The 27782-nt window shown below is 39.1% G+C and overlaps 1 protein-coding gene across 1 annotated transcript in view; it reads right to left on the bottom strand.

Annotated features, from left to right (window-relative positions):
• Window positions 1-27782, bottom strand: part of LOC115811170 (cadherin-18) — a 50739-nt gene that overhangs the window by 17986 nt on the left and 4971 nt on the right. The window contains exons 2-6 of the mRNA XM_030773263.1: window positions 22038-22332; window positions 15035-15154; window positions 3529-3696; window positions 2321-2508; window positions 437-690 (exon numbers count right to left, since the gene is read on the bottom strand). Coding sequence (XP_030629123.1) covers window positions 437-690; window positions 2321-2508; window positions 3529-3696; window positions 15035-15154; window positions 22038-22332 — 1025 coding nt within the window. The remainder of the gene's footprint in view (window positions 1-436; window positions 691-2320; window positions 2509-3528; window positions 3697-15034; window positions 15155-22037; window positions 22333-27782) is intronic.

The raw sequence follows: 27782 nt of genomic DNA on the forward strand, positions 1-27782 counted from the left end.
GAAATGAATAAATCTATTATTTTAAACAGTATATCTTGGGGGCAGAGATGGGATAGTGAATCAGTCAACACGCTGATCTCAGATGAAGTCGGAGCCACTTTACCTCCACTTAAGCTGTTTTTCAGGTTAAGTGAATATGAGTTTTTTAAGATCCAATTTAGTAAGGCGCAGACTTGAAACTCTGACTGCACTAATTAATTGTGTCCTCCAGAGAGATTTATACCACTGTAAGAGGGTCCTTGCGTCACACTAACTTTCGAGCACATTTTTGTTTTCATGAGTTTAAATGAGATATGAGTCAGCCTGTAGGTATGTGTGTGTGTGTGTGTGGTGTGCGTGTGTGTGCGTGTGTGCGTGTGTGTGTGTGCAGTGTGTGTGTGCGTGTGTTTGTACACGCGCGTGCATGAGTGTGTGCACGCGTATGCTTGTGTCTTACCTTATAGGGGTGTTTTTGCTGTCAGGATCCCGTGCTGTGACTGCTCCCACCTCTGTGCCAATCTTGGCATCTTCATACACATCCATGATGTAATAGTCCATGGAGAAGACAGGAGGCTCATCTACATCTCCCACAGTGATCTTTAGGGTTGCTGTATCTTTAAACGGGCCCAGGTAGGAGAATCGTGGATCCAAATGTGTGTTAACCCCCTCAATGTGAAGAGTGTATGATCGCTTCTTTTCATAGTTCAGAGGCTGTTTAGAATGAAATGGAAAATGATAGAATAACAGTTGTTTTCTCTAGTAAATGTTCTATAAAATGATCACACATCAAGTGACCATCTGCAAAGTTTCACATACATCTATACTCAGAGATAGTATCCATGTTTAACATACATTTAGAGATTACACAAATAGCTATACTGACTAACACATACAGACAGCGCTGTGGTCAGGTAAAACTGTTCTCACTTAACAGTTTACAGCACTGGACACATTATATCGCTATTCTCTCTCTCTGTCTCTCTCTCTCTCTCTCTCTCTCTCTCTTTCTCTCTCTTTCCCTCTCTCTCTCTTTGTCTCTCTCTTTTATCTTTCAGGGCACAGGTTAAGATGTTGCCTCCAAAATGTCATTTCAGTGGGACCACAGAGCACTCTTTGACCTCACTGATATCTGCTCGTGACAGGTTTGAAAGATAGCATTTCTCCCAATGATTGAGTCTGGATGAATAGCACTTTCACCAGGCTTAGAGGCTGAACTTTGATCTATAGAAAGTTGTTGTGTGTACAGTGGGTAAAAGGCCTTTGAAGACGAAGAGCATCATTTACTAAACCGTTTCACTCCCAAAGTGAACTTTCACCTTATCAACGCACATCTCACAGCTTATCTGTGAGATAATCGGTCTATCTCTGTGCAGTGGGGGGTTATCATGTTAGGATGGGGAGGTACAGAGACCTTCTGCTCACTGGAAGAATTGTGATTCTTGTCGTTCTTCTGTTAATGCAAAGGGAAACATTTGAATTTGAGGGTTACCAGCATACTGAAAGTATAAGTTGCTTTCTGATAGGCATTAATTAAATTCCTGAGTTAATTAAGGATAAAAGCGCTGGACAGGCCCAGTCACCCATTATTTGGCTATCACGGCAAGAAGAACAGATCACAGTGACTTAGGGAAGGGTCAGGAGCTTTCGTGACAAACATCTTGCTGACGATTCAGTAGGAACACTGACTAAGATAATGTTGGCATGGAACTCTGATGGAAACACACCATCAGTTAGGATCAGCTGTGTTTGAAAATGCATACTCCTTGACTGTGATAGGGGTTGAGTGGCCTGGTAGTGGCTTAAAAATCTTAGGAAAAAAATGATGTTGGTGTCTCTCTTATTTTGGTGGTTTTCTGGCACCATCAGTCAAAAATACTCAAATATCCAAAAGACTGCTTGTGGGGACAGTCCTCCTATCTCGAAGTACAAAGGGAGAAAAAACGTTCATGATTCTGTTCTTAATCTTATTTTTGTTTACTCTTTCAGCTAAGGTCCATAAGCAATAAGATGCTAATGAGTTTTGGATATTGACAGGCAGCCTCCATCAGAGCACATTCTGAACATTATCTTTCTTCGTCCTTCAGAGTATGAGTATTTTCCCTGACTAGTCTTTCTGATTTTAAATTAATTGCTTACCTTGTGTTTATTGTTTTTATACACATTTTACAAGAGCGTCACACAAATTTGTGAAAAAAAGAGAATTATCCAATTCACAGCAGGTGCATTTAAATCACTGGAAATCAGCTGGTGTGGAAAAATACAGTTTTTATTGATACTGAAACATATTTGTATTATAAATGTGCTGACGGTCTTGAGAGCGTAGGCTGAAATGCTTTCGTACCTTTTTTAGAGTTATGATACCCTCTCTGCTGTCTCTGTCTGTGCTGATGGAAAACATGGCCACGCCCTCTGGATTTAAGATGCTGTATTTGATCTCCGCGTTGACCCCCACGTCCTCGTCGTTGGCTTTGATCTTCCCCACCGGTTTGCCCACCTGTGCTGACTCTGGTACAAACACCTGGTAATTCTCTACGTACATATAAACATAAATCAAACATTTTTTTGCATTCACCAGAGCTCTGTCACTCACATTCACAAAGGTGCTCACGTAGGTACATTTTCTCTCCTGCAGAATGTTTTGGAGTTATGTCTATTTGAAGGATTTAATTTCTTTTTCACACAGTGACATGTAAATACATTCAATCTGTTTGAGCTTTGTGTTCATTTAAGGGACTTTAAAAAAAAAAACAAAATCTGTATTAGCATTAGTGAGAGTCATGCCCATTGTTGTGGGCATGTCTTTTAAGGACACATTTGAGACCAAAACTGAATAGTGTCTTTTGATAAGAAAATAGATGCTGATATTGAAGAGGCGAAACATAAAGTCATGTCACATAATTTTCTGCTTTGCGCTTAATGCATGCTGTTCCAACATCTGCTCTCCACCGGCTAATTATTAAAAATGCTACTGTGGAGCACAATGAGTCAAACAGTAATGAGAGAGCATCCAAAGAAGCAGGAGGTATATTAACATCTTTAATGGCAGTAAGAAAAGCCCCGCTGATAATTGGCTCTAAATATCAAAAATACATTGAAATAAAAGTGTTGGTGCAAACAGTCATTTCAAAGAGAGAGGAAAAAATGTTTTAAGGTCAGTAAGTGTGTATCTTCAGTCTATCTAACATGAACAGAGAACAAACAACCCTAAGTGTGGCAATGACAACATAGGGGGAAGGTTGAAGCGAAGTTGATCAGATGCCTATAGCTACTCTTGCACTCAGCAGTGGTGGTTAAAAAAACAGATTATCCAAATATGTCCTATCTCATTTCAAAATGAAATAACATCACAACACCATTGTGTGACCTCAGAATGTGTTTCAAAATGTATTTTTTAGACAATAGTTGACCAATCCAAATCAGCATTTTCAGCATACACAACAACAACAACAACAACAACAACAACAACCACAACAACAACAACATTCTGCTGCACTCTGAGGATGGTGTATACCACTGTGAAATTGGATAAAATATGGCTGTGTTACTCACTCTGGGGGAATTTGGGAGGGTTATCATTGACGTCAGTCAGTGTGATGTTGACAGTGGTGGAGCCAGACAGCCCTCCCACCTGCCCTGCCATGTCTTTGGCCTGGATCACCACAGCATAGTGCTCTCTCGCTTCCCGATCCATGTTGGCTAAGGCTGTCCTGATAATACCTGGATAAAGCACAGATGTTAAGACTGTAAGGACTCCTCAATCTTTTCACAGACACCTGTTTGATGCAGAAAAGATGAATAAAAGGCTTTGGAATTGGTGAAATTCAACTATTAGGGGAAAAAAATCCACAAAATGCAAGAGTGTCTCCCATAGGTTTTTTTTTTTGGAACCCATTACATTTAATGTAGCTAAAAATAGGGTTAAAAAGTAGTGAGGATAGGATTGTTAAAGATTACATTGATTTGATTTCGTATTAGCGTTGATTGTTCGGGTTGGATATGGGTCTTTCCCTTTTACTATTTAAAAATGTATTTATTTTGTCTTCAAGGGCTGTTTGACAGTTTAGATAAAAGTCACGTAGCATAAAATAGGTTCTCTGGTATGCTCTCTATCTTGATTCTCAGGGTCTTTCAATGCCAAGGCTAGCCCTTCTCTACTTTTCATTATATTTCAAATGACTGCACAACCTTGGTGGAATGGTGAATATAGCCTTCTAAGGCATCTATTCAATCATGTTTATCACTACAATAACACACACAGATACACAGATACACAGATACACACCCATCCACCCACACACACACACACACACACACACACACACAAGCACACGCACACGCACACAAGGTTTTTGTCTGTTGTATTGCCGTATTGTATAATCCATTTTAAAGGACAATAAAACCATGCAAACATGCAAAACAACAATAAAGAAAATAGAATGGAAGAGAAAAAAGGAACTTGCAAGTCACAGAAACATTCAGCATTTAATTTGTGTTTCATGGCTTCATTCAGTAAAGTTGCATCAGTTCAGTAAATGTCATGCCTGTAGTTTAATATAGACTGACTACGGTAGTATTGCTCAACAACTGGTCACACAACTCCCATACTACCACGGTTTCTTCCACTCTAATCTGAGTTATGAAATAGAGAGTGATGAGAGCCATGTTGCAGGGGTCAGGGCATGTCTTAGCTACAAGACACACGTAAACTGGATGTGTGCTGGTAACTGAGTGGAATGACACATTGGGGAAAGGTTATGAAATGGAGGAATGTTTTGCTGAAAAGGTGGTAAGAGGACAAAAATATTGGGGAGAGGTTAGAGATGATGCCAGCTTTTGGGAGACATGGAGACACGTACCTCCTCCAATGTCTGTCAGAATTAAAAAGAAATTCCCTCTCCCCTTTCACTTTCAACTTTTTCCTTTCTCTCTCTCTTTCTCAGTCTCATATTTATTTCCTTTTTTTTTTCTTTTACCCCACAGGAAGAAGCTCCAACAGAAGAATGAACTGTTGTTTGGGTGACCTTGTGAACTGTTCTCAAGGTAAACCCAGTGTTTCAGAATATCAGGGGAACTACTAAGATTCAGGCATGCGTTTCAGGAAAAAAGGGATGAAGTCCTGGTAGAAAACATACAGCAAGTACTATTTCTAGATTTATTTTGTTTTGTTTTGGGCTTTTGAATCAAGATGAAATGGAAAAAACAATGATTACTGCCAAAATCTGTTCAATCGGTTTTCCCCTCTTGTAACTTAAATAGAGTAAAGAGCCTAGGATAAAAGAGCATTGGAAAGCTACAGGTGCTAATGCCAAGTAAGGGATTGCTTTTTAACTCAGAATCATTCTGCTCTGACTTAACACTTCACGAATGTGACAATGTTTATTAAATAAAAGTGCTCAAGACATCACAAAAAAATATTAGCATGGACACGGTCATGCTAATGAGTATCCCTCCACTCAAATCAGACCAAAACAAAAAGAAAAGAGATATTTGTGCATCAGAAATTATATTTAGATAATAGCCTCCTATAAATAACCATACAGAAATATTTATAAAAAGTTTTTTCCCCTCTTGCTAAGAATTACCACGGTTCTCTCTCTCTCTCTCTCTCTCTCTCTCTCTCTCTCTCTCTTTTTTTTTTTTTAATGATTTTAATACTGGTGAGAAATGTCTACGTACAACTCATGCTCTGATATCTTGTTGTCTCTAAGATAAGCAGCTGTGCTTTGTGACTAAACCTTAATTCACAGATCTCTTCCTACTCAGGCTTTGTAGATGACAGACTGGAACAGATAATCTGGACTTGAGCTGATTAGATCCTTAGAAGTGGGTCAAGGAGTGAGCAAAAGCAGCTAATGCTATTAGTATCCAGGCCAGCTGAGGTTAACTGTCACCTGTCAGAATAAAAAAAAAAAGACAACAGTAGCAGTAGTAGCAGATAACATAAACAGTCACTTTAGATCATCTTCTTTCCACTAATAAGTGTATGATACCATTTCATTATACAAACATGCACACGTTTACACACACAATATAAAGGTCACATTGAGTGCTTGTATATGACAGTAGAAACCATAAAGTTCCCATACACTCTATCCAGACTCCTAGCTCCTGACTGGATTGTGTTTGTGCTTCATTTTTATAATTAGAATGAAGAGAACCTGGATAAAAATATGGATTATTCAAATATTCAAAAAACACTCGTATGTATTTTCAAGCAATACATGTTAATGCTAAATAGCCAAAATAGTATCATTGTATCTTCTGAGTACCAAGACCTGGAACTCTCCAACAGTAAAGCACAGCACAAAACTGGTTGTATGCTGGTTCATGAGAAAACATAACCTGAATGAATTTTCTCAGCGTTACAGTGACCATGACTGATCTGTCAACAACAGCCGCCTATAGTGAGAACCTGACAAATTCTTCTCTGTGTTAGAAACAGAGCGAGGCAACTTTGCCTTTCATCTGAAGATACTGATGATACCACACTGCTGCTGCTGGACCTTTGTGCCTTGGCATGTAATAAATAAATTAATTAAAAAAAAAGATAAATAAAATAAAAAGCGAACAACACAATGAAAATAAATAATGAAAGACCGAGCACCTGAGAGATGAAAACCAGAATAGCGGCCGTTGCTGCTGTTATTTCACATTGCTATGAAATATATCTGCCAGCATGCTACAGCGTACATCATAGTTCAAAACCAAATTTGGATATTTATCACCACGACATCTCAAATATCAATCTCAAATCTCCCTCACACCATCATTTTATTTAACATTCAAACTGTTTTCACTATAGATATGTTTCTGTCTCTATCTTTAAGAACCTTCTAGAAGACATTATCCTGAGCAGGTGCATTATTTAACCTGCCTACAGCAACAAAGGCCTTGGCAGACAGCCATGTGCTCCATTAAAACAGCTCAAAGACTGATGGTCTGACCTTTATTGTGTATTTTTTTCCCTCATTCTTTAGTCATGAGGAAGTGCCTCCTCTTTGCCATCACTCAGAGTGCACTTTTTGCGAATGGTAAGCATACAAGAGGAAATATGAATCTGCCAGCAGCAAATGGGATAGTCTGGAGTTTCTCAGTGGAGTGTGTTTAATCACAATCCTTTTTTTCAGCTGATATCTGACTTTGTAATATTAGCTAAACAGGGGAGTGAAAGCATATGACATTACAATCTCTCTCTCTCTCTCTCTCTCTCTCTCTCTCTCTCTCAAAAAATATTTAGCTTCAACTTCTCAGTGATGCATTTTGTGAATGAGCATATGTGGAATGTGACTCATTCATAACTGTCGCTACTCTCTCTCTCGGTGTCTCTTACTGTCAGACGCACACATCCACGAGGTCATGAACGCTGAAAACACTTCCTTGACTTGCTATGACCCTTAGCGTCCTGAGTTCTCACAATTCCTCCCTCCCTGTCACTTCACAGAATGGTTTGCCTGAGGTGTCTGGGGAAATGGGTTTGTTAATTTAAAAGCCTAATTGAAGAACAGACTGGCTGACCCGTGGTCTTTTTGACTGAACAAGGCGGGTAGCCTTTTGTTCACCCCTCTTTCTTTCTGTCTCTATGTTGGAGAGGGCAATAGCATCACTCTTGGCCTCAGTGACTGACTGTGAACTTCCAAAGGAGGACAATCTCCTGGGTGAGCAAAAAAGGATTACGGGTGATTACCTTGACTCTCTTTCTTTTGCCAAGCCTCAAGCCTGTGTGTTATAATAGAAGCAAAGGAGCAGTTGCCTCATAATGATCTAAATCATGAAGAGAGATGTGGGGACCTTTATTTAGAAGCCGAACCACTCTGGTATCTCTTCTTCATGTTCACAGTCGTTTAATAATGTTATTATGCTTCAGTGAAAAGAAAGTAAGAATGCATATTTCTGCTGTCTTTGCTGTCTTTGGGAAGTGAAAGCTGCAAAAGTTGGAGAAAACGCGCTATTCAACTTACAGTGTAAAATAAGTGCATTGGCTGAACATTGAAGAATTTGTATTTCTGTGCCATCTTGACTAAGAAGTTGTAAGAAAATTGCAGAGAATTAAATAATAATAATAAGAAATGCTTAAACATGTTTAAATCAAAAGTATTTCCACATGAATCATCTTCATGCATAAGTTCCGAGTGTTTACTGTAATAAAAATGTTCAGTGGACAAATTTGTTGTTATACTAAAACAGATAGCAGAAAGAAAACCTGAAAATTACTGATCTCCAAAGCCAGTTATTTTTATAAAACAAAAATCTTGAGTTGAAACTTCAAAATGACAACATGTAAGGTTGGTAAGACTGTGTTCTACGCCCATGTAAAAGTACTCATAGGTTTTGTTGAGACATAATATATCAGAACTAAGGAAATATTTCATTCCAAAAGCACAGAGGATTTATAAACACAATAACAAACTTACAAACACTGGATATTATAAATATAGATAAACAAAGAATATTTTAGTAACTCAAGACAGCTTCATTAAATAACTCTGATGTTGCTTGTGCTCTGGTATTAACCTGGTCTCATGAGAAAATGGTAAAATATGTATTTCTTAAAAAAAAAAAAAAAAAAAAAATCTAAATTCAGCATAAAATCCTAATCCTTCTGTTTCATAACTTTATTAAACTACAAAACGTTACATGATTGTTATCCTTAACTCATACCCTAGACCACCATTAGTTCTGTTCCGCGTGACCTTAGATGTAACATTTTTGAATGAAATGACATCTGTGAGATCATGGCGACTCAGTTCCATGGAGGATAAGAATGCTACCACATCAAGTGCAGATGTTTTCCCACGAAAACCTCAGAAGTACATATTGACATTTGTGTACTCACCAGTGTTTGATGTCCCTTTCATGGGATTATGTAGCTGCTTTATTTTGATGCCACGAATGGTGTTACACCTATGACTCAAATGTGAACTAATTCCAGTCCTACATCTAATTTATTCAGATGGAAAGCCTAAAAAACATTAATGTCAGTTGATATCCCTTAATATAGCCTTCAAATATGGTGCTATTGTAGCCAAGCAAAATCATAATATCCACTGCTGTTATACTAGCCACATTCATTCCACACTGGTTTCTTTTCTTTTGTTTGTTTCTTTTTTTTTTCTTTGTCTTTGTCAACTGCCTCTGGGAAAAAGAAAAAAAAATGTCAGGAGATATGGGAGACTGGACAAGGAACACCAAAGTGAAAAGCGTTTTCCTTCAGATTTGATTAGAACAGGAAGTTGGTTTAATCCTCCCTGTTAGAGATGCCTTGATCTGTGTCAGAGTAGCTCAGACTCCCTCATCAGCAAAGAAATTAGCCTACTTAATAGAGAGAGAATGTAGAATGTATGTGTGCGTGTGTGAATGTGTGTGTGTGTGTGTGTGTGTGTGTGTGTGTGTGGTAGTCAGACTCAAGCCCTCTGGAGGGAAAAAAAAAATCTAATTATTTACTGGAACTACGTGCAAAAGATGGGAAAAAATGGGGAAGACGAAGAATGAGCTAGCTATTAACAAGCTTAGAATCATTCGGCCTTCTTCTGCCTTTGCTACTGAACATACTACCCTTCAGAAAAGCAGGGCTGGTGTAATGTCAGGAGCTTTCCATTTAATAAGGACTAGCGTGACAAATCTGCACAAGTTGCAAAGAGAATCTGTATTCACACAACATGTCACATCCCGCCGTAAGACCGTGATTTTAGGAAAAGTACTGAAATAGTGTGAGAGTTCTCATTTCCAACTAGTGGATGAAGAAAACACTAAGAAAAATCACGCTGACACAAAGAACAACCAATTTTGGCAAAATGTCATACAGTGATGCACACCACTGACACTGCTCTAAACGGCTCCCTGTGACACTAGAACCATCACGACATGTAAATGCCAAAATAAAGGACGAGTTCAAATACATTTTAAAGGGGCAATGGGTTGTAACAAGCCACCAGAGCAGCTTTCAGTACACTTTGGCATAGATTCTAGAGGACTCTGGAGTTCTACTGGAGAGATGTGATAAATGCCATTGTTTGGCATTTGGTTAGTGGTAATGGAAAACACTGCCTGAGTCTCCCATAGGTGTGAGATTTGGTGACTGGGAACCACAGCATATGGTCAACATGTTCACCAAACCAGTCATAGATTAGTCATGCCCTTTGCATGGGAGACTTTGTTGTCCCAGGAGCGGCCGTTTCCATCAGGATAAAAACACTTCACCGTGCACTGACGTGATAGCCAGGCATGAACATGATCAGTCTGAATGGTTTTGTATTTCCTGCTGTTCACTTAGCCCTTTAAGGTGTTGAGTCGACTCAATCCATAGCAGAAAAACACAAATCAAACCTTAACAGAACCACTACCTGTCTTTTGGCATTCTTCTTCTTCTTCTTCTTCTTCTTTTTTTTGGAAAACAGGGTTGCAGATTACTCATCTGGCCATATGACTGTTTATTTATTTATCTTTTCACTGCTAAGTAGATCACTGCTTGTGTTATTGCACCATTTCACTGGCAAACATAAAGGCTTCATAAAGGCTTGGGCGTAATACACGAGTCTAAGCGTGATGGGACTGCTTAATTAACTCAAGAATCACACCTGTGTGGAAACACTTACTTTCAGTCTTTCAATATATGGTGTCAACCTCATTTACTTAAGTGTTTCATTTATTTTGGCATCAATCTATTTACATGATGTAATAACTCCTGAAATTTGGTGCTGCAGAAGAAAAAAGGCAGACTAACATAAGGGCTATGAGGTTTACAGCATTGGAAAAAAAAAAACTCATAACGCTGCTAATGTAGGGACATTTTAGGGCGAGCTTATGAGGACAGTTATTATTCCACTACAGTTATTGTACTGTTGCAATTACTGGCACAGGAGCATTTCATAGTATTCTATAAGTAAACACTGGCGGAAGACATCTAATTCATGAGCTCATTTTTATGTCAAATCAACATAGGCATATGTGGAATGCACTATATCTAAAGTGTTGAAATGGATCCATTGACATTTTCAGACAGGCGCTATCCCTGTTTTCTTTTTTGTCAAAATGGAAACATAAACCATGTTTAGTCAGAGAGACTTCAATTGTGGACAGACACCAGGGCAATCGACTGATGTTCCTGTCAGCTCTCAATGCAAGCGCAGACGTGGTCTCCAAATTAAACCTTGACAAAATTAAACTGCACATTACTGATAGCAATCTCTTCTCAAATGACAGTGATGCCTTTCAGTCCACATGTTTGTTTTTCTCTTCAAGCAGATCTATTAGGCTAATGACCACAATCATTTCACTGCAACACAGCATTTCACTTGTTGTACTGTATAATTAAGAGGAGATTGACCATGGGGAATCAAGGCCTAAATTCTCTCTCTCTCTCTCTCTCTCTCTCTCTCTCTCTCTCTCTCCCTTGGAGAATTGATTTTTTGTGGCATGTTCCTCTGTCTCCTCAGGGCAGTTTATCTGAAGTTTTTAATCCTGCTTGTTGCCTTTTTGTGTTCACTGACATCCTCAAAGATAGCACTTAAAGACCAATTACCAGAAAAGAGATTTAATACCACAGTAAGGGGGTGGGAAGTGATAGCATCTCATTTCCAACTGATGATTGGAGTCTTCCTTTAGCTCTAAAGCGGATTAGGTGTAGTGAACGTTAACAGTGTGCTAAAACAGATAAAGAAAATGTTGCAAGGAAACTCAATATTACCTCATCCATATATATGTATACATGTATGTATATGTGTGTGTGTGTGTGTGTGTATAAACACATATACACAAAACCTCTAATTAAGTTCTTATGATGAATAGATGTATAACACAGCCTGGTATTGTAAACAATTTGCATGTGAGTGTGTGCAAGCATGCAGAATTATTAGATGTTTTCTTCTTAATTCTTACTGAGATGTTATTGATGAATCATATATAAACAGAGTTTTACTAAATTTTGGTCATTAATAAAGTGGTAAAAACAACATCGGTATTAGTTTAGATTTAATTAGTGGTTGTACCATTTGATGTTCAAATAAGGGACTCAAATATAGTGAGAGAGACACTAGATAGTTCCTGACAAATGAAGGGTGTACAGTTTTTTCAGACATACTGTCGACTAATTTTAGTTGTAAGACATGCAAAGTTTCATTTTAATTACCTGAGATGCTATGTTTTCTAGGTCAATGGAAGCACATCTCTTTCAACCTTAAATAAAAAAAAAAATGGAACCTGTCCCAAAGTATTATCCATACTCGTAACGACAAATAAAGATCCAGCCTATTGCATTAAATGTTAAGTAAGAATAAACACTGAGACCCTGGAGAGTATGGGCAATATGTGCTATGAAAATCTCTGGCAGAGTGACAGCTCTGTGCAGTACGAGCTCATGTAGCGTGTAACAAAGAAGACTGTGAGTCTTCGGCTTCAGGTTCCAGATCTGTGTCAAAAACGATCAACCAGCTTTAAGGAAAAGAGTGAACTGTCCTGAATACAGGTGACAGAGGAACACAAATTCTCACACCTGAATGAACAAGTACATGTGTATGTGTGTGTGAGTGTGTGTGTGTGTGTGTGTGTGTGATGTGTCATGGATACAGATGATATTCAATGCTTCATATGTGCTTGGAAGTTACTAGGGGTTGAATTATGTGTTCACTGGGTAAAAAGAAACAGTTAGGGGTTTCATATCATAGCTAAGGTCTATTGAAGGCAGTCAGGAAAAGAATTTACATGTTGTTATGTGGGAAGAATGAAATGAAAAAGACCAGTATTTTCCCAAGTCTTACTCAAATGAAAAAGTCAGCTCAATGGTAACGCATTGTGATCAGATGAAAACAATGCTCTGACTTTCAACAGCTGGATAATAATTCAATGGTTCCTATCCACCAAGTTGGGCTGGTTGGGTAGATCAGTATTTGTCTTGTTTGGGGCTCCGTGCTTAATTTGAGAATATGCTTTCAGTGCTTTGCTGCATTTGGGCCAACACAAGTGAAAAGAATGCGGTACAGATATTTTTAGTACAGGTGCTGATGTTTCATTTTTCTTTTTCTCATTATTTGTTTGTTTACCACAAAGAGAGATCTGAGTTATTCCTCTTGTCTTGAAGCAGTTTCATTCTTGGATCACAGCTCTAAAGAGACTCTGTATATGATAGCTCCATGCTGAAAGACAACTGATTTTTACAAGTTTTCACAAAAACTGTATCACCTCTGAGAGCGTCTAACGCATACCATTCATGACAGCAGAGCACAAAGGATGGCTGATGTGTGGTACATATTGTCACTGCAGTTCTGTGTATATGATGTAAACACCAGTGAATGATCTCTCTGGTATCATGTTACCTGAAATGTAAGACTTGTTTATTGTAAGATAAAACATCATTGCACTTTGCAATGATATTGTGTACATATTGTGTGTGTGTGTGTTGTGTTTGTGTGTGTGTGTGTGTGTTTCAGGCAAAGCTAACTTACTGGAGTTTGCAACCTGACTGTACACTCACGGTGTGTGGCTCAAAATCGGCGTGGGGCACAAAGTATTGTTCCCCACTAAGTTAACAATATGTTTTTCTAAAGTATATTGTTGTTACTGGTAAACCAAAACAGTCAAAACATGGTTAGAGTTAAGGTTACGGTTAGGGTTAGGGTGGGGGTTAGAGATAGGTTAGTATTCTTACAGGAAACTGGGAGTGAATGGGAATTCCCCACTTAGATATGAATACAAACTTGTGTGAGTGTGTGTGTGTGTGTGTGTGTGTGTGTGTGTGTGTGTTTGTGTGTGTGTGTGTTTGTGTGTGTGTGTGTGTGTGGTCAGTCAGTAATGGAGGAAATCGGAGGGAATAAAACAAGTACAAGACATCAGGAGGAGACAGTGCCTGGCTCTACATCAAATCTTTCCCCTGACACAACAGGACCTTGGACAGCACCTTAACAGTCCCTGGACATGTTTGGACCACACCAAAGGGCACTACACTGAAGCAGCTTTTTCAGCACCAAGGACAGAGCCACATAACACTACCACCAGACTGATACTGAATTCTGTTAAAGCTGGACATTCATGTATTGCATTTTCAGTCATTAAAATGATACGCTTCATGATGAAATACCAGGCCGTATTGGTACAATAGACTCACATGTACTACTATATATTTCCTTAATTAAAATGAAATTCAGCAATATCATTTGGATAACTGTCATATGAGGATGTGTATACACACACATAGCACTGTTTATATTTATCACTACAACAACACACACACACACACACACACACACACACACACACACACACACACACACACACACTTTATATAAATGCAGTGGCCTTAATAATACAGTGAACTACTGAACATGGAAACCATTGAAACCACTTGTAACTGCAGAACAGTCTCTCTGTTCTCTCTCTCTCTTTCTCCCTCTCTCTCTCTTCCCCTCTTCTGTCTTTTTTACTTTCATTTTCTAAGAACTTTCATACAATACGTTCTTTTCCCTACCCTCGACATAGTCTGTCCTTTATATGGAGGAGAAGAGGGAGGGAGCTGGACAATACAGCCTGCATCTCTTCATTAGAGCTCTACGCTCCATTGCCTGATTGTACAATATACAGACATGAAGCAAAGCGCAGTGAACGTTCACGAATCACGATGCAGCAGGTTGAAATTATTATGTGCACTGAGGACCTCCAACCACTCCTGCCGCCATCTAAATCTTGAATCCTTTTTGGTATACTTAGCTAAGATTCTACATCGTGCTCTGAGGCCCTAAGAACAGAACTAGACACATCAGCAGGGTTTGAAACTCATAGAACCCACTGAATATTCCCAGCCTGTCCTACGGCTTGACGATAGCACATAACGTGTTCTGCAGAGAAGGTGTAGAGTTTTGCTCGACAGGAGGGCTCGGCTAGCCTTCATCCTTCCGATGTAACACAGCTGTTGTTCTCTGAGAGGAAAACTCAAAAGCAAGGGAACTGGAAAACCAAGCTGAAGCTCTCCACACAGCTATATCCTCTTCTGAATGACATGTGGAAGAGTGGAGGGAAAGAACGATTATGAAAAGAGTATACTGGAAATAGATTATAAAAAGATTCCTACCAGTTTTGGGATCCACGGAGAAGTAGGGCTGTCCGTGGAGGATACTGTACACCACTCTGGCACTGTTCCCGTAAGTGGGATCATCCGCATCTGTGGCAGTAACCTGGAACACTGATGTACCTGAAAGACAGAGACAGAAGGATTCTTGACAATGGATTTTGATTGAACTTGTATTTTTATACCTGCATGGTACACTGAACCCCTTTTTTGGCAGTGAGGTTAAAAGGAGGTTCAGAGTGAATGTAATAGCATACAGTAGAACATGTCAACAAATCCCCAATTTGCTGTTAATTTTAATACATTCATTCATTCATTTTCAAAACTGATTATCCTAATTAGGGTGGCGGGGGGTGCTGCAAGCATTCACTGGGCAAAACACCCTGGACAGGTCACCAGTTCATCACAGATTTTAATACATGACGAGACACTAAAAAACATGTCTGTTAAATGTAAGAGGAAATTGTTTTTTTCTTCATCAAAATAAAATGATGGATGGCAACCAGAGAGATTTGTTTACTTTAGGTTTCAAATCAAAGCTCTGTGAGAACAACAAAGCAGCAGGGGCCGTCTGAGCAATTCAATTTAACCTCAAGGAATAGTGAATCACCTCAAGACAGAAATAACCCAATATGAGTCAGTCTGATCTGCCGTCCACCTGGTAAACATGGACAAAAAGTATATCCTCTTGTTTTATCAGCATTGTTCTACGCATAATTACAACCTCAACTACAACATCTCCAATGTTCTCTTTAAATGAAACAACAAAAGGAAGTCGAGGTTGCAAAGCAATTAGAAGCTATTTTTAAGAGTTTCTTCTTTTTGCTGGGTTTGTGTTTTTGTGATTCTGCTCTTTGCTTAAATAAGATCCTCACTTACTTTTAATCATGTTCATCTGCAGAATAAACAAGATTGCCTTTCCTTTCAATTATTTCAGAGCTTTGTCATGGGATAGATAAATGTAAATGTGTACTTATGTGTTTTTATCCTCTCTCTCTCTCTCTCTCTCTCTCTCTTTCTCTCTCTCTCTCTCTTTCCCCTATATTTTTTGTTATTTGGTCATGTTTTCTCATTCTTCTTCTTTCATCGTACCGTTACTCTCTGCTGTCTTGTTCTCATTCAGTGTTTTTCCATAACGTTACTTTCTCTTCTCTTCTCTTCTCTTCTCTTCTCTTCTCTTCTCTTCTCTTCTCTTCTCTTCTCTTCTCTTCTCTTACCTGTTTCTCTCTCCTTCTCAGCAAGAATGGTAAATCACTCCATCCCCTATTAGACCCAGGTCACACATCTCATCTGATTCTTACTCTGAACTCGTCCACTCTCACTTTCATTACTCCACGCTGAGTTCAATCCATCTTTCTACACTGTCTGATGTTGACTTATTGCCAGCACCACAAAGCATTTAATGCAGTTTTGAAGGCTCAGAGCTGAAATAGGATTATGGAAGTTGAAAGTTTTTTTTTTTTTTTTTCTCTCTACACAGATAAATGCGACCTCATTCAGCAGATAGGAGGGATGGGGTCAAGCAAACTCCTGATAAGTTACATCATCGATCATCCTAAGCTTACAATTTGAAATTTCTTTTCTCTTGTGAAAGCTAAGGACAACGATCCGCTCATATCTGTTTGTGGTTTAAGTCTCAATGGAAAATTTAATGAAATAATCAGGAGAGCTGCACTAATAGCTGGAACAGACAGTTTTGGGGATGAGAGTAATTGTAGTTATCTATTACACTGATGGCTATGATGGGTTAAAATGTTAAAATGAGATATCACTCTCCATTCTGTACTGCAAATTGCCTTTAGACCCAGTAAAAACATTTTTTATCAGACTTTGGCAGAAAGCAGAGTTGCTGAGACTGCTAGTCTCAGTCTTTCTGGCAGGGATTTCTCTGAGGAGATAGGGATGTGTGTGTGTCTGTGTGTGTGTGTGTGTGTGTGTGTGTGTGTGTGTGAGAGAGAGAGAGAGAGAGAGAGAGAGAGAGAGAGAGAGAGCTGTTGTGACCGAATGTAAAACATGGCAGCATACTGCAAAACAAATTTTGCGCAATGGTGTAACAGCCCCTTACCTGCCTACATTACATAAATCAAAAGAGCAGGAGGAAAATAGATGTTTTGAAGTATCCTTCATACTCCAGTGTGTGACTGGTTCATTATCTGACTCCCCTGCACCCTTGTCTTATGATTGAAACTGCCTATAATTTACAGCAGACAATGAGAAACACAAAGTCACACAAAGTCAACTCCAGCTCACTCAGGCTGCTTGTCACTCATACACACATACACCCTCCCATGCACACACACACACACACACACACACACACACACACACACACATGCAATCACTGTGCTTAAGATTGTAAGTACTGGCAGAGTTAAATTAGTGTGGTGAAACTGAGAGAAGAAGGACTGGTTGTTACAGCTGATTTGGATTTAGAGCCACAGATGGATTCCGGCAGAGAGGAACACCCTCAGCTGACAACAACCAGGGAGATGGGCAAGACAGTGGGCTAATTATTTTCTCCTTCACGGCTCCAGAATTTTCTGTTCTCAATACCGTTCACACCCCCTCCAGTTACTCATCAATAGGTATTGATTCCACATGTTGTGGTAGCTGAGGAATTGAAAATGCGTTGAACTGGAGCTTCCTATGTTTCTAGGTGTCTACTAACACTAGGTTATTTATTTATTTTTTAAGAGTTTAAAAATAGTTTTTTTCATTTGGGAAAATTTGTAACGAAATACAAATAAATTCAAACAAGCTCTGATACATTTAGGCAGCTATACCAATTAGGAAACTCAGTTTGAAACATTCCCTTATATTCATTTTAGGTTGTAATCTCTTGGGTTTGCCAATTAACAGCTTACATTATCTTGTTTAAACTTCATAAATTTCTAATAATTTTCAAAAAGCAGTTGAAGCTAAATTAACTATGTTGATAAAACTTAGTTAAAGTTATAAATCTAAAAAAAGAGGTCTTTAATTTTATAAGGCACAATTTTATAAGGCACAATAACGTCATGCTCTGGTTGGCAACTTTTATGACTGTCCAGTAACCAAGAACTTTTGATAGTAACCAAGAACTTTTGATGTTAGAAAGGTCAGCACCGTCAGTAGACTGTTGACTTGTATGACTTGCAAACTTTTAGTGTGACGCGGAAAAGGCATGTTCTCTATACAAAGGAACAGGCACCCAGTTACACTACAACCAGGAATACTGATAAAATTCCATTTTCCATTCTCAACTTCAAACTGTCAAATTAACTGTAAAGACTACATGTCTTATACGATGCAATCTGCTGGGGCGTCATTTTTGTATGTATCATTTGCATGGTTTTAAATACATGAATTACAATAGCCTCTGGGATAAGATACAACAATGGTAGAATGAATGGTTTAGTCTTGAGGGGGTTTTTGTGAGGTTTTGTTTCAAATTTTTATAAACTACAAGCAGTTTAAATCATAAGGCAAGGGGGTAGAGGACTCGAGGGATGAATCAGACACACACTCACGTATGTAAGATACTTTAAAACATCTCTTTTGCTCATGTTCTTTTGATTTATGCTTTGGGTTGTTACATTGGTGCATGATATATGCTTTTGAGTATAGTCTCATACTGCCGTGTTTTACACACAGACATACAGATGCAGTGCTACGCGCGCACACACACACACACACACACACACACACACACACACACACACACACACACACACACCTATCTCCTAGGAGAATTCCTGGCCAGAAAGACTGAGACTGGCCAACTAGCAGATAATTATTGTATTAAGAAGAGAATTACGACCTTTCCAAAAAAAAAAAAAATGAAAAGAAAAAGTGACAAATTGAATTGGGCAGGTGCCCTAAATTATTAAGACTAAAATTAATGACTGCCATTTATTAATAAATCACAAATTAATTTATCAACAACAGCAATGGCTAATGAGCTAATTTCCCCTAAAATAGACTAATGCTGTCAAATGAGCATTGCACACACCAGAGAATGCAAAGTGATTGAAATGAGTTATTAGTGATTTGTCAGCATCTGGCCATCATTCTCTCTTTGGTAATTCATGGCAGTGTACAAGTCTCCAGCACAAATATAATTAGCGAACTGACCAACCATATTACTGACATGAGCATTCATGACATGCATGGAACAACTTAGTGCTTTTTCTTTACTCTGAATGACGAAGGTCACGTGATTACCAGGCTTTGCAAACTAAACCGGATTATCTGTGTAACATCGATGTTGTTACCTTTGTCGTGTTCAAGACCAAAGCACAGAGCTTAATTTGAGGTCAGAATTCAGGTTAGGTTGAATTAGGTTTAATTACTAAATAGCTAAAACTAAAACTCATTGAGAGAGACCTTGGTAAATGGTTTAGAGTACTCTTGTACGCGTGTCAGTGTGATAACAAAGTGCTTTTGTTATCATCTAAAAATTATTTTACCCTGATAACATATGTGATGTTGGGCTTAGAATCACACTTTATTTTCTTATTACATTCAACCTTATGTTCTCTGCTAATATCAGCATATCTAACAATCCTAAAAACAGTTAAGTGATGATTTTGCTCGTGGGTGTATGGTGCTACATATCTTTGGACACACCAGATATCATAACACACTACAAAATGTGATTACTCATGTAGCTGGACAACATTTAGCCAAAAGTCAAAACTGTCCAATAGGAATTGTGCTCCCTGTTCTGCTATTTTGAGATTAATATGTTGTCCAGCTGACTGAGAAATCAGGCTTTGTAGAATACCCAACAGCTACTCTAGAGGTCTAAGGGTTAATACAGCAATTTAACCACTACCTCATGCCAGTAAAAACGTTCAAGTTTGCTGAACCCTAGGGCACTAGCCTTAACACCATGAATGTGTTCAACCCGTGGCCCAATCAACATCAACTAGTTAAGAACAAAGCAGGAACTGACCCATACATGCATACATGTAGTATGTGTGTACAGCTCAAATGGGCAACAACTGCCCACATAACTCATTTGCACACAAACATGGTCCATATTTTTAATGAGCTTGAGAAACTGTTGAAAGATAGCAATGTATCATTGAACTACATCAGACAATATAATACTGCTGATTATTGATTTCAGGAAAACCTGTAACAGAAAACAATCTAGGGATGTCAATGTCAAGTTTGTTCATTTCATGAGCCTTTCTAAGGGATTGTTTAAAAAAGTTTGGTATGAGCTATAGCCGATTTGAGCTGATTTGTGGGTGTGGTAAGGCTCTGAATATGGCCTGAAAAACAGAGAGATCGCAATATTTTCCCTTTAAGAGTATGACATTTTGGTGAAATGTTTGGTTTGACCACTAACCACCTCAGCAAGAGCACATATGTAGCAGGAGACATCATAACTACCTGAAGAAGAGATGAATGGACTTGGGAGCGGAACACGAATATCCAGGTCATTTTAAGTGTACAAAAAAAACAAAACAAAACAAGAAAAGGCATAAAAAGAATGTATTCTTAAATAAATGTTAAATGTTGTCCTTAAAACACTTCATTTCTTAACACAAGTGTACATAATCGGAAGGCTGCAAGTTGGAACAGTAACAGATTTACGTTAAAATGAATGACGTTATTCACCTTAACCCAGCAACCTGCCCTTATGATGCAAACCTCATAAATGAGTCATAAATCTTAAACTGTAGACACTGAATGTGGGCCAAGTTGTTGAATAACAACCTGTTACAAATTACAGCTGCATGTATACCTAGACAAACTGCAGTACTTGAGATTTCCCTTAGCCTAAGTCGTCATGCATGTCGAATGATGAAACCATATTTTATAAGAGCAAAGCAGATTGATCAATGTACATCAAACACTGAGGACCCTAATGCTCCCAATGTATAGATCAGTCCCATATGCTTTGTTCACTATAGCCAATGTGTTACCTCTGTCAAAATAGCATGGATTCACTGGACATTAAATCCTACAGTCAGAGACATAAACCAGGATATACACATTTTTCATCCCAAGCCCAGCACACAAAAACGGACACCACTGCCACACCCATTCAACCTTTAAAAAATTTGATGCAGATTCTATTTTGGATAATTCACTTATTTTGACCCAGGGTGTGGTGTTCTGAGCCTTTAAACTGTCGGTCAGAGTGACGGGCCGAGAGGAGAGAGGCTGGCTTTTATTCTGGCGAAGCTAAAAGCAGACAGCAAGAACAAAGATGCAAACAAAGATGGCATCACACGACGGCAGACATTTAAGAAGGCACATCTCTCTGAGGAGATTCATAGCTTTCTCTGCTTAAGGAGATCTCTTGATGTGGAAGAGGATCCTGCCTGTCGTAGATTTGCTAGACGGGTATGCAGTTGTTCAGTTGCTGTTTACAGGCCTTCCTAGTCTAAGGGGAATCTGCCCCCCCCCCCCCCCCCCCGCCCCACCACCCAAATAATAAAAAAAGACAACACACACAAAAAATCAGCCAGCCAAGTGAGGACAAATGGAGGAACCGCATTTCGCTGGATGTAAAAGGAGGCTGAAGGGGAACAGAATGATTTGAAATACAGGTAGTGGTGGAAGGAAACAGCTTGAATGTTGTGCACGGTCCAGATGTCTAACACGGGACAGGTAAAAACCTTTGTAGAGGGAGACATTTTGTTGTTTTGCTTACAATGTAGAACATGCAGCCCTGAAGACCTGAACTGAAGACCAGGAAGATTCTCACCTGTAGTTATGTTCAACCACTGATGTTCGCCAAATTTAAAGGGAGATTCTACTCTCCCTTTACATTCTCCTAATATCAGTGGAGGTGACTATCAGACTTGCAGCTTAGTAAGCTGAGTGAGTAGTGAATTTTGTAATGTGAAAAGGTCGATGTATTCCACAGTATCAGTATTTGTTCATTACTAGATAACTGATGGAAGGTAAAAGCAAACCTGTACCAAACACACACACACACACATGCGCGCACACACACACACACACACACACAGACACCACTCCAAATACAAATATCGTTCCTTACCGACTTCTGACATCTCCGGCACAGATGTGACGAAAGGACCGTCTGGAAACTTGGGTGCGTTGTCATTGATGTCCTGCACTTTAATGATAAACTCTGACTCTGGTTCCAGTGGTTTATTGGTGTTCCGATCGATGGCCTGCGCATGCAGGACGTAATGGGACTTCTTCTCCCGGTCCAGACTTTTGGTGGCATGTATGTCTCCCGTGACCTCATCGATGATAAAGATGGTACCCGCTCCTTCCCCGCTCAGAATATATCTGACAGAGCCGTCACCCTTGTCCGAGTTTGAGTGAAGCTAAGGTGAATGAGAAAGGGAGACAGATTATCAGGCTGCTGCTAAAACAAACAAACTGCAAATAAGCAAGGTGACCCAATGTTAATGCTTTGGTATATAATAACTGTTTATTGATATTTATTTTTTTTTATACCAGCCAGTATCTGCGCCAATGTGTGTATTTTTTTTTCTTCATTTTTTTTTTTTTTTTACTGAAATTTCACTTGCTAGGTCTATGTTGGTGACAAACAAAATTTAAACTGCAGTGATAACTGAATGTTCATGGTGTAGCCCTACTCCAAAATGAACTCAGAATACTTAATACCTCCTGACATAAAACATGAAGCCTTGGTTGTTTAATTATACATTGACAGCTCACATTCTGAGAATTTTGAAAGTGTTTGACTTGCACTGCTAATCTAGTGGATCCTCCGAGACATGATTTTGGCTCGAGTGAGATCCTGTCCAACTGTCATAAAGCATGCTTCCATGCCATACAGAGAAAGATGGAAAGGGAGTAGGGAAACAGCGGACACGAGTCACTTTTAATTAATAGCGACAGGACTGCTGAGGACTTTTAGCTGTTAACAATGCATTGTCTCAGTTAGAGCTCATAACAAATGCAAAAATTCCCCACAAAATAGTGCAACTCCAAAGGACTGAACCTACAAGAAATCTCCCACTGCCAAATTTGTATGCGAGTCTCTGTTTGAGACAGATGAAGACAAAAATAGAGGAAAAGTTTGCCTGGTAGTAAACAAACGATGTCATAAATGTACAAGTAGGGTACCTGAGTTGATTTGTATTTATCAAGTCAGCCATATAGCCTGCTTCAAACCAGCCCTGAATTTTAATATTAAATCAGCCTTTTTTTTTCTTTTTCTTTTTTTTTTTTTTCAAGGACAAGGTTCTTGAGTGAAAGTACAGAACAGGTTATATTTTGTACTGGTACTGTACTGAGTACTGGTTCACTGTTTTCTTTGCTTTTACGATCACATGCAGTTTTGATATATAAACCTTAACATCCTGGAGGACAAAAATGTCACACTTACACAATTCATGTAACCTGAAAATGTATGTTTCTGACTTTTGACTTTAGAAAAAAAAATGTAATGGTATGGACAGCAGAACAATGAGTTCTTTCATCACCTGTTTAAACCTCCTAGGCGTGAATAAATCTAATCTTAGATCCCGAGAAGAGCCGAGAGCTAAGGCCCAATCTAATCCAAACAGTGACGTGCAGATTAATCACTAATTAAAGAAGGTAGGGACTGATTGTGAACGTTGCCCTCGATGAGTCGACAGCCAAACGTCCTTCCTCTGGTAAACACAGCACTCAGACGAGCGGTCAGTAATTAGCCAGAGGGTCAAGGCTTACCTCCCCACTCCTGCTGCTTCAATCAGGGAAAAAGTTGGTTTAAGGTAATGAGACTTGAGGGCTGTGACTCTGCAAGCACGCAAAGACAGAGAGAGGAGCTGATCTGAAGCTAAAATGAGTGGCTTACCTGCTTTCAACCAGAGTCTTGTTATACTCTGCGGTTCCATCTTTATCGCTTTTTAATATGCACTTTCAAAGACTGCTCCCGCGGAGCATTATATTAGTCATGGAGATTTGACATTTTCATTTTAATGTCCACATCTCTATTTTTTTTTTTTGTAACACCGTTTTATATCAAGTGACCTTAGCTAATGTGTTTTCATAACCCCAAAGGTACTTTGTAACTCATGCATTAATACAAACATTTATTTTGCATATATTCACATGCAAATAACATAGGAAGGGTAGCTTCACCTATCAGTTAGGTGACTGCAAGTAGTGACAGTTAACACAAAGTAGGTCATTAGCAGATCAGAATGACTACCCAGTGATTCTACTACCGAAGCCAAACTAACACAGATTCCAAAGCAGCTCCTGGTGTCCCCTCCCAGGGCCCACACATAAATTCCGTTTAACCCTGCAGTCAGGGTGCTAATTTGCTCACTGACTTCTTTTAGCAAGCACTAATATATTACCACTTTAAGTGCTAGGATGCCAATGCGTCGTCAGTCCCTTTCCAAAAACCAAGAAATAAAAGTGTCAATGGTTCAATGGGGCTGATCCAAAAACAGTAAAATACAAGGTCAGAAGCTTTTGGCCACCGAAGCACTTTGGGAGTCATAGCAGCATATACGCTATTGATCATAGCTCTTAACGCCAAAAAAAAAAACAAAAACCCCGCAGACCTCTGACCTCTGTACGTTCGGTCGATGTTTGCTAACACAACACTGCATTTGGATATGGGAATCTATGAATTTTTTTTCCGGACAGTGATGTGGTTGAAGACATACTGTCCCTCTGTGTATGGGGTTCGGCTCATTCAGGAGTTTACGTTACTCATAAGTGTACTCCCTGTGGCGTAAGGGAGAGAGAAGGCTTTATCTGTCTCTAACTAGTCTCAGCTGGGAATTATTGATCAAGCCATTTCGTCTTTGTCCATCATACTTCAGAAACACAGCGTGAAAGCTCTTGGACTGACTTTGCGCTGTCTTTTCCCTAGTTGATATTTTGAGATGACAAGAAGCTAAGCTAAGCCTCTTGATCTGAACATTCTCTTACTAAATGCATTGTTGATCTATTGAAGTTTTATCATTAAAGAAGCAGCAAATCGATATACTTTTATTATCATGGTTTTTAAAAATAATCCAAGATGACAAGTGAATATTAATAAGCAGATACATTTTATACAAATCCCTATCACTTCACACTCTGACCACACAATATGACACAAATCCAAGACTTAAACATTTATTTAAAACTCATAAAGCACTCCAGTGGAGTAAACATTCGAAAGCTATTTTTAAATGTTCTCAATATGGCACTGTAATACAGAACAAAACCAATAATCATCATTGGCAGCACCAAGCTGAGACTACCGTGGATGACAGGTCTGTATAACCTTGACAACCCTGTGAGTATTTTCTTTCTTTCTTTCTTTCTTTCTTTCTTTCCGAGAAAGGTTTCCACTAGCTGACAGTAGGGAAAGGGATTGAATTTATCTCTTTCTGTATGGCGGGGTTTACCCAAAGCCTGATGGGAGGCAGCTCTGATAGCAGCAGTCTGGAGACAACACAATATTCCGGGGGCTTCAAGAAAGGCGTCTTTGAGCCTGCATCACTAATGCAGAGATGGAGAAAATCTTGTGAGTGTCGGAAACTCATACTGGATGTATTTCAACTTAGCGAATTAGCAATGTTGCTTTGCTCTTTGGTTTCCAGTGCATATCTTAATATGAGGCGCCATCATATGCACTGGTCTATCACTGCAGCATGTCAAAATTAACTCTGTGGTTATATCCTCTCTGTGTTTTATGATTGATTTCTAAGTGTTCCAAATGCATCATCGTAGACACTCCATATCCTATTATAGTAATAGAACAAAGAAGACATGTAATAAGTGACCAGTGGTAAGGGGATGGAAGAGTGGAGAGGAGAGGAGAGAAAGTGGTTAGTGAGAGTGTAAGAGGAGGAAAAACGTTTTGGAAGGAAAAAGACAGACAAGAGAGGCATTAGAGAGATGGAATAATACAGTGAAAGAGGGTAATGGAGGGAGGTGGAAAGAGGGGTGGAAGGGACAGAGAGTAGGGTAAACTCATCAGCAACAAAGCCACAAATTCACAATTAGTGGGGAAGATTCATCTGTGATTCAGTCTCAACCCATCATCTCCTCTGAAGAGGATTTAATCAGTGTGTGTGTATGTCAGTGTGTACATTTCTGTGCAAATGTTGAATGAGTGCCTGTGTGTGTGTGTGTGCGTGTGTGTGTGTGTGTGGCGGGGTCTTGTCTTAATGTGCGTGCGTATAAGTGAGTACCTCTATATGCATATGTGTATTTGTGTGTGCGAGTGTGTTTGTGTGCGTCCGTGGTTGATTGTCTGATTATCACTGCTATTTCTCTTCGTCATGCTTTCCCAATCGGAATATTTGCAGGCTTGCCTCAGTCCAGCAGATTGATTAGTGCTGGTAGCTATCGTCCGTGCCGCGTTGATTGTGTATGGTGGGAATGGTTAGATAATTTGGTGTTGAGATTATTACCAGTGCCCTAATTCAGATATTACATCAGTATGCAGTGTGCTCCTCACTCATGATAGAACTTTATATTAACTTGTGTCAGTTAAGAAAACATTAAAGAATATGCTCCAGACTGACCACTGTAAAAATCAATGGGAGGGCTCTAACATAAAAGGTTTAGATGCCTGAATCCTTATATATCCCATCATATACCCAGTTGGCTGGATACAATGATATTGGTGTTGGGAGGGGAGACTACCTTCATTATTACCTTTGTTATCCATCATCTAATAGATTACATCATACTGTGCTTCTGAACAGTTCCACATGGTTCTGTGTTATAGGACCACATAGTATAGGCTTATTCACACTCTCTTCTTCTCTATTCGCCTACTTCTCTGTCCCAGCATGTATCCCTGTGGAGTGCAGGAATGGTCTAGTCTGATGGCAGAACATGAATTCAATTCCATGACCCTGATACGCAGTCTGTGAACCTGTCTGCCACTGTGACCTTCTCTGATGAGTGTAATTTGTATGACGACTGTACACACACTCGTACACACACACACAGACTGACCGATGATTGGGCATGCTATCTTCTACCTCTTGTCTTTCTTTATAATGCTCTTCTTTTCAATATTTTCCCCATTTTTATTTTTTTTATTGTTCTTGATATATACTCATTTTGCTAATTACCACTTATTTGATTACTGTTCAGAATCCCCCAAATCACTTCTCCTTGTTTTGAACATGCTTTCCATTGATTCACATTCTTAATTCTTGATAGGAGTACAATCTGTTGAGATTATAAATTAAAAAGCAAATAATCGCGGCCCCCCTGGAGTACCTGAGCTTCATATATCCCTTTATAAATGGTTTTGTCCAAGGGGGTGGCTGCCGGGCTTGGAAAGCAATCTTTCTTTTTTTTTTTTTTCTTTTTTTTTATTCTGTTGTTTCAAACCATCTGTTCTCTGAAATAACAGAAGACCCTTATTAAATCACACAACATGTTGAGACACATGGGCGGGTCAAGCACATTTTGCTACACCGAACAGTCTCTAAAAGCACCGATGATTGATGCTCAAAAAAATACGCTTAAGCCAATTCCCACGTCGTTTCTTCTTTTCTCTATTAAAGACGGAAGGAGAGAAAAGAAAAAGGAATGTGACAGTGCATTTTATATCGATCTAAATAACTTCTCGCCCGGTAATGAGCGTTCACAGGTTGCCGTGAGCTTGCATCCTGGTTTCACGAGGCATGGAAGAAAAGCAATTTAACTAAAAAACCCATCTCCAATCCTGTACCATTAAAAGATGAGACAGTTGCCTTATTCTGTCAGAACACACTCCATTTATAGTTTTATGAATAAAACATTTGGACACCCTTTGTAAGAGTTCATGTTTCATGCTCAGAGAGGAATGGAA

The sequence above is a fragment of the Chanos chanos genome, chromosome 5, assembly GCF_902362185.1.
Source record: "Chanos chanos chromosome 5, fChaCha1.1, whole genome shotgun sequence".
In the NCBI taxonomy this organism is placed as follows: Eukaryota; Metazoa; Chordata; class Actinopteri; order Gonorynchiformes; family Chanidae; genus Chanos; species Chanos chanos.